Source organism: Protobothrops mucrosquamatus, unplaced genomic scaffold, assembly GCF_001527695.2.
Source record: "Protobothrops mucrosquamatus isolate PMUCROS unplaced genomic scaffold, P.Mucros_1.0 scaffold_149, whole genome shotgun sequence".
NCBI classification, from domain to species: Eukaryota; Metazoa; Chordata; class Lepidosauria; order Squamata; family Viperidae; genus Protobothrops; species Protobothrops mucrosquamatus.
Window position 1 is genome coordinate 1,560,090 of NW_015386225.1, and position 8,580 is coordinate 1,568,669.

Below are 8,580 nucleotides of genomic sequence, written 5' to 3' on the forward strand. Positions count from 1 at the left end.
GATGTTTAGAATTCAATATTATCTTATCTTTTTGCAATTTTCTGATTGATTCTCAAGCTTTAGTCCAGTATTCTCTCCCACTCCATACAATTAGATATTGTACTTTATTGATAATAGCAATTTATTTATTAGTATTAGCAAAAATCTTATAATATTTACAATGTTACCTTCTTTGGTAAAATTAGCACAGTTTTAAGTAGGGAGGGAATTAGGAAATTGCCCTAATTTATTTTTTCATTCATTAAATTTATATGGCCACCCATCTCACCAAGTGATTGTGGGACGCTAACAACAATATAAAAATCCAGCAAAAAATAAGAAAAAATACAAAATCAGTAAACAATTGGAAACCAAAACAAAAATAAGATAACAAAACAGCAAGAAAATAATCCTCAATACATACCGTATTTTCCGGCGTATAAGACGACTGGGGGTATAAGACGACCCCCAACTTTTCCAGTTAAAATATAGAGTTTGGGCTATATCAAGGGTAGGCAACCCAAAACACTCAAATAGCCACTTGGACACGTTTCCCACCGAAAACAAAACACTGGGAGCCGCAAAACCCTTTTGATATCTAAAATGAAGATAAGACTGCATATATCCTTTTTTTACCTTTATGATATGTGTGTGTGTGTGTGTTTGTGTTTGTGTATATATAAAATAAAGGTAAAAAAGGATATATGCAGTGTTATCTTTATTTTAGATGTCAAAAGGGTCTCTCTCTCTGTCTCTCTTTCCTCTCTCTTTCCTTTCTTTCCTCTCTTTCTCTTTCCTCTTTCTCTCTTTCCTCTAACTTTCTCTCTCTCTCTTTCCTCTCTCTTTCTCTGTCTCTCTCTCTTTCCTCTTTCTCTTTCCTCTTTCTCTTTCCTCTCTTTCTTTCTCTTTCCTCTCTTTCTCTTCTCTTTCCTTTCTCTCTTTCCTCTCTCTTTTCTCAATCTTTTTTCTCTTTCCTCATTTTCTCTTTCCTCTCCCCCTCTCTTTCTTTCTCTCTTTCCTCTCTTTCTCTCTCTTTCCTCTCCTTCTCTCCCTTTCCTCTCCTTTTCTCTTTCCTCTCCCCCTCTCTCTTTCCTCTCCCTCTTTATCTCTTTCTCTTTCCTCTCTCTTCTCTTTCTCTCTCTTTCCTCTCTTTCTCTTTCCTCTTTCCTCTCTTCTCTTTCTTTTTCTCTCTTTCCTCTAACTTTCTCTCTCTTTCCTCTCTTTCTCTGTCTCTTTCTCTTTCTCTTCCTTTCTCTTTCCTCTAACTTTCTCTCTCTTTCCTCTAACTTTCTCTCTCTTTCCTCTCTTTCTCTTTCCCTTTCCTCTCTCTTTCTCTCTTTCTCTTCTCTTTCTTTCCTCTTTCTCTTTCCTCTCTCTCTCTCTCTTCTCTTTCTCTTTCCTCTTTCTCTTCTCTTTCTTTCCTCTTTCTCTCTTTCTCTCTTTCTCTCTCTCCCTCTCCCTCCAGGTTAGGAGAGAGAGAGAATGAAAGGCAGACGGCGCCGAACGGGCGGGGAGGGGGAGCAGGACGGGAGGCAGCAGCTCCAGTGGCGGCGGCAGCAGTGGCACGGCAGCGGCCACTGCAGCATCGTCGGGAGTCCACGCCGCCCCCAACCTGGCTGCCGTGTACTCAGCCGAATGGGCGTCCGCGTACTCAGCCGAATGGGGAGGGGGAGAACGGGAGCCGCTGCCCCCATCGCATCCTCAGCTTAAAGGAATAAAATAGAATACCCGTATTTTCCGGCGTATAAGACGACTGGGCGTATAAGACGACCCCCAACTTTTGAGAAGATTTTCAGGGTTTAGAAAGTCGTCTTATACACCGAAAAATACGGTATATTGCAATAAAGCTAATTCATAGGTCCAGCAGATGCCCTGACCCTTACATTCTTTTGCAATTTAGTTGGGATTGGCTTGAGGGGTCACAAAAATGAGGTTTGGAATTATTTAATACCATAAGCCATTTGTAGGCAATCGGCAGACTATGTGCAGCCTCCAGAAGGATATGGTGCATCTATTACATTGTGCCTAAACAAAGTAAAAGGAGTTAAGATTTCTACCATCACTGACAATGGAAACAATGGGAAGTCAGATTTTTTTTCTCCTTTTGGAACCACTAGGAGACCACCACCTTGCAGCTTCCTCTTTTGTCCTAGGAAAAAGAGGTCAATATCATTGTCATTCTGTTAACAATAAGCAAAAAGGCAATGGGTTGTTTTGATTTGGTATTTATGTAGAAGAAAGTAATTATTTATAATGAATTTATAATAGATATGCATATTGTATATACATGCTCATGCCTGAGTGCAGACCATGAATGCCTGAACTGGTCTTTGGGGCAACTCATGAGAGATAACATGACTGCATGGCTTGTATTTTCTTATGCAGTTGTTCTGTTTTCCCCTGATGTTATGTACTAAAAGGTGTGTGTGTGTGTATGTATTACAATTAATATATATTGATGATGTAAAACGAGCTGTCTCTTGGCATAACTGGTAGTACAGTAGATGTGTGACTAATTGAAGTCATGATATAACTTTCAGATTAATGAAAATATTTTTTTTTTAATATATGAACAGAAATAGCTCAAGTCATTGCCTCATACACAGCAACAGGCCCTGAACAGCTTACTCTTGCTCCTGGTCAACTAATACTTATAAGAAAGAAGAATCCTGGGGGTTGGTGGGAAGGAGAACTCCAAGTAAGTTACTGGTTTTGGTTTAAAACTTTGTATGTATATATATATATATATATAAATGAAAACTATATAAATTGTAGAACTAGTATTTAAAGTTCATTTACTAGACCAGGGGTGTCAAACTCAATTTCATTGAGGGCCGCATCAGCATTGTGGTTGGCCTCGGGGCCGGGCGGGTGTGGCCAGGGTGGGTGCGGCCTACTGGGTGGGTGTGGATGGAGTGGGTGTGGCCAGCTCTACACCGTTCGCGTCAAGGGTGCCTGTGGGGGCCTGGGCAGAAGTGGGATAGATCTGAGGGTCTCTGGCAGAAGGGGGTGGGACCAGGGAAAGTGCCAAGGCATGGTCTACTGGAGGAGCCTCACTGTTCCTCTCAGGCCATGCAGGGGGGGGCACTTATGGAGCTAAGACTGAATGTGTTTTAGCATAGATGGCCACCACAAAATTCTACATTGGCTCCCGGCTGGCCTGGGCCAGGGCCAAGGCAGAGGGGGCCGTTCCCTCACTGTTTCCAGGATGGCTTCACAGGCCACATGAAACCACTTTGTGGGCCGCATCCGGCCCCCGGGCCTTGTGTTTGACATGTCTGTACTAGACCCATAAGTAACCCAGACCATGTTTTAGTACTGCTTAAGGTAAGTATGTATGTATTCCTGATTTGCTGAAAATAAGTTGATAATTCCTTTCTCATTAGGCTCGTGGGAAAAAACGGCAAATAGGATGGTTTCCTGCTAACTATGTGAAACTCTTAAGCCCCGGTACTAGTAAAACCACACCAACTGAGCCCCCCAAATCAACAGCATTACCTTCAGGTAAGTAATATTGTTGAATCTAATTATATACAGAATTCCCTCTTTTAGGAAACCTTTAATTCAAGGGATAATAATAATAATAATAATAATAATAATAATAATAATAATAATAATAATAATAATGATGATGATGATGATGATGATGATGATGATGATGATGATTGATGATGATGATGATGATGATGATGATGATGTTGGAAGGGACCTTGAAGGTCATCTAGTCCAACCCCCTGCTCAGGCAGGAAACCCTATACCACTTCAGACAAATGGCTGTCCAGTTTTCATACTTTTGTTTTCATACTTTTGCCTGTTGCATTAATTTTTCTTTTAAAAAGACAAATACATTTCAGATACATTGTTTGAGTGAATTTGACTAGTTACTTGCTAGTCTTTTACAAACCCACTGTCTTTTTGAGTGACTATTTTATTGAATTTAAAATATTGCTCTCAGTGCTCCTTTCTGGCTGTAACTTGCACATAAAATAAGAAGGAGTAGCCAAGTTATCTTCTATATAATCTTATCCATCATTACTGAATTTTTTTGTCAAATAATACTGATTTAATTTTTAAGTATACAGTATTTGACATTTTATTGAATACAGTTTAAATATTCATGCAGATATCAGAAAGCAGCCAGAGGTCATAAGGTCCTCCAACCAATGTACAGTTTTCTTCACTTCAAATGCAAGTGACCAATTTCAGACAAAAAAAATTTAAAAATAAAAAAACATGTTCAAATCTAAACTTGCTAAAATGGAAATTAAAAGGATTCTTATTGTGAAGTACTAAATTATATCAAGAAGCAAAACTTCCAACATCTCCAAATGGCTACAGAGATCTAATAGACAAATCATTTTTTCCCAGTTCTTCAGAACATTCTTTTCATAAAATCTATCCGCTATACCTACTTTATGACATTCTTTAATAAGAATGTATATTACACTCTTTCAACAGAATCTGCTGCCATTGTATATAGTAATCCCATGCCATCAAGCTAGCTCTCCTTTGGCAGTTTTGCATCTTTATCAAAATAACCAGCTCATTCCTGGTTTCAGTGACCAGAAGCCAACATTTTATGCTTTACAGCAATATTCCACTTAAGGAATTTTTTCAAATAATGGCACATTGACTAAACAGTTATCGGTCAAGGGAAGTAATTATATTCAGTCAATCAGTCAGTCATTCAGAAATGAATGACTTTGGTTGGTTGAGAGTCTGGTAGCACACACAACTGATACAAGGAGAGATGGAGTTTACCAGCCATCTATACACAAACACACGCACACAAACTAAGGATACTACACATACCTGAATGGAAAAATGTATCATTTATTTGAGCACCCAATAATTGCTAAAAGAGCAAGGGTTTCCTAGAAGGATCCACTTTTTGCCTGCCAGACTATAATTATCCTTAGATATTAAGATTTGCCCATCAGAAGATCATTTTCTACTCTGATCCAAAATACCTATAATTAGCTACATGGAAATTAACAACTTACAATATGGAAGTTGGAAAAAATATCTTCTTAATATAATCAGCTGTTAGCATCTATGATATTGCCAGTAATACTTTCAGTACATGGAATAAATAGAGGTGGAATAAATGATCCTCTGAAGTTGGACTTTAAGCCAATCCACTTTTCCTCTGTCTTGTCTAGCTGGAATTCTATCCATTCTTCCACTCAGCAAATTTACCAGCCAACTGTTTTCTGCAAAAATAAGTTGACTTTCAAGAAAATGGCTAATACCAAAAGCTAAGACTCCCTGTCTTATAGATATTAGCTCACATTGTTATAATCTCCTCTGCTGCACTTTTTTTGTTTTCTCCAGCATATTTCAGTTCTTAAACTATCTTTTCATTCCCTTCAGCATAGGCATAGTAGCTTTGTCTTTTTAATTTCTTCTAAAAGAGGTAAAAGTTGGAGAACAGTGAGTACTCATAAACTGAGGACTGTGTAATAGTGAAGGGAGTTGAGTAGAAAGAGAAACTAATAGTTCATCCTCATGTCTGATCCAGTGATCAGAATGGGATTGGGTATCATCCCTGAGCTGAATAGGTTTTTGTCTCCAAAGTTCACCATTTTGGTGGCACAGGACCTTTGCAGGTCCGTATTTCTCACATTTTTTTCTGCCTTTCCAAGATCTGGCAGAATTGGAATGTTCCAGGACCCATCAATCAAGCAATGTCAACTCATAAGACCCAGGGGACTGCCTTCTCTGTTTCTGCACCTGCCCTTTGGAACTGCATCCCCTATATCCTGAGTTCCAGATGTCCTCAATCCTGATGACTTTTAGAAACCCAAAGACTTGGTTCTCCCCTCAGGAACTAGGCCAAGATGTTGTGTGTTCTGATTTAATAGTGTGTATCTAGCGTCTTTGTCCCCAGCATGATGTTTTTATTGTTGTGTGTTTTGCTTTTTTTGATGTTACTGTTTTAATGCTCTTACAAAGCACTTAGAGTTATTTGTCAGATAAGCAGCATTAGAAATCAAATAAATAAATAAAAATCCTGTGTGTTTATATGAACAGACATATATACATATACATGTCCATTTTGCCATTTTTTAAAAATAAGTGTTTTTGAAAATGTGAAAATGAAACGGTGAGGAAAAGTTAAGAAGTTTTATGTAATTAAGATTCCACTCAGCCATTGCTATTTATACTTGGTCTGTGCTTACCATGAGTTCGATACCAGAGCTTTGGGAAGTATTGAATGTACCTTGAGACTGCTGATTTCTGTGCAAGTTATATTATGAGATTTAGGCCTGTGAGTGATGCAGGTATTGACATGCCCCTTGTGGATAATTTTTTTTCCTTTATGAAAATCTCCAATCTTACTAATTGTCTATTGTTTTACAGTATGCCAAGTGATTGGTATGTATGACTACATTGCACAAAATGATGATGAACTAGCATTCAATAAAGGCCAGATCATTAATGTCCTTAATAAAGAAGACCCTGATTGGTGGAAAGGAGAAGTGAATGGGCATGTGGGTCTCTTCCCATCCAACTATGTGAAATTGACAACTGATATGGATCCAAGCCAGCAATGTGAGTGATTCTTTTCTCAATAGTTGCTTAAGACAGTATTTAAAAAGAAACATGCAGCATTGCTATAACTCTGCTGTGTTTTGCAGAATGTGGAGCTTGGCTGTGCTATATATTTGCCTAACTCTCTTTGAAGACCTTCTATATTGCAAGCCTAAATTTGTGTTGGTTTTGAGTTCCATTTCCCTTATAGCATGATACCTTTATCATTTTGCACCATGCTGTTTACATGCCTGGCTCATTTTCCTAGCTTGAATTTTGCTCATTGTTTTGTTTTGCTTATGTGTTGTTTTCCTCCTTTTTCTAGGAATCATATGTTGTCCATCCCCCACTCAGGCTTGAAAGTCCTCAAAGAGACCCACTATCCCATATCACTGTCCAGAGGGATGATGGGAGATGCAGCCTTGATCATGTGACTTCCAGCATGATCATCTACTGCCTTCTGAGTAGAAGAACACACTGCAGAGCAGTTTACCTCATTTTACATTAGTTGCATGTAATCGCAATGTTTTTAACTTAATATCTAAGATATAGAAGCAAAATTACAAAAAGAGTCAAAAACACAGGATAGTGGGTCCTTTTGTGGCTTTCATAGTTACCCACCTATTTCTCACCTTGGCATAGGTGCGTTCAAGGGTATAAATATTTTAAAATGCCTATTTTAGCCCTTTTAAAAAAGCATTTTTGTCATTGCAATTTTGTTATTGCAAAAAGACCCACTATCAAGGAATGCTGCATGTATTATTAAAATTGTTCCAAATGTCCATAAATCTGAGACTTGTATTTTTTGTTTTGTTTTGTTTTTCACTTGTCCAGTGTACCTGGTGTCTGTCTTTTTCCTTTTTATGTACTACTAAAAGAACAGAATTTAGTCTGGTTTAAAGAAAACTAAAATGTGCTCAATTAAAAGTTCAGCTTAAGGTATTTGTATCTTGTATTGTTATATGTTGGGTGTTCTTTTAGTGTCTGTGTGAGTGTGTGTGTGTGTGTATAAATACATCATGGACAAGAAGTTAATTTCCTTCCATGTGCAAGAAAGGATATAAGTGTATAATACAGTTACTCTCATTACCTTATATTTTGCACGTTTATTTGTAACTACACATAATAAGCACCTTTTTGTTCTGTGTCTCAGATTTCTTTGGGTTTTTTTTTGCCTTTTTATATAAAAATAAAAGAATATAGCATTTATCTATTTCTTGAGAATTAACATGCCTTTTCAAGTTGAAGTTTTATCATCACTGTAATTTAATGACTATGGAACAGACCCTTTAAGCAAGTATCTTATTTTGACAAAAGAATGTATAGAAATACCTTCCTGCAATTAATTTCCAATGTTTACATTTTTTTTTAAACTAGACTGTGGAATTTATACAAGTAACATTAAGTGGAGCTTACAGTTAAATTTTACATAGATGTGTTGTAGCCTAAGCTATGTTTGTCATTTAAATATTAGTTATAAGCTCTTAATTAAATATCTGGTGCAGCCAGCACATAGGAAGAAAAGCCCTATGCCTGAAGCACAATATAGCAACTTTACTAATAACCTTAACTTTTTCCGTTTGTTTATGTATTTTATCTAAATTTTCTGCTGGCAATGTTGTAATTCCTTATGTCCATTCACATGGTGCAAAGAACAAGAGAAGCTCCTTATACACTTGCACTTCAGTATTTTCATTGGTATGAATGTAAAATATATAAATATATAAAACCTCCAGCTTTAACAATTGTAATACAGTCTTTACAATTAGCTACATGTATAGATAATTAAATTCTTCCTATAAAAGCTAGACTAAATGTCTCTGTGTTCTTGTTCCTGTGTATCTATTGAATCTAGTTTAGTGACACTAATCACAAAGGAATAGCCCATATTTCGGTTGCAGTATCAAAGGCCATCAGTAATGGTTTATTTTAATTTCCAAGTGTAACTGGTTGTTTTTCAACATGCATTCAAAGTGTCAGTATTTCTGGAATGCCAAAATGGCCAATACTAACTTTACATCTCAGGTTTCTGTATATATTCCAGTTTTTATCTGATTAAAACTTAAG

At 37.2% G+C, this 8,580-nt stretch overlaps 1 protein-coding gene across 1 annotated transcript in view; it reads left to right on the forward strand.

Moving 5' to 3' along the window:
- ITSN1 (intersectin 1) overlaps positions 1-8,321 on the forward strand; it is a 56,250-nt gene extending 47,929 nt beyond the window's left edge. The window contains exons 25-28 of the mRNA XM_029284801.1: positions 2,556-2,677; positions 3,366-3,483; positions 6,343-6,534; positions 6,839-8,321. Of these exons, the coding sequence (XP_029140634.1) occupies positions 2,556-2,677; positions 3,366-3,483; positions 6,343-6,534; positions 6,839-6,840 (434 nt within the window). The 3' untranslated portion in view covers positions 6,841-8,321. The remainder of the gene's footprint in view (positions 1-2,555; positions 2,678-3,365; positions 3,484-6,342; positions 6,535-6,838) is intronic.
- Positions 8,322-8,580: the final 259 nt, after the last annotated feature.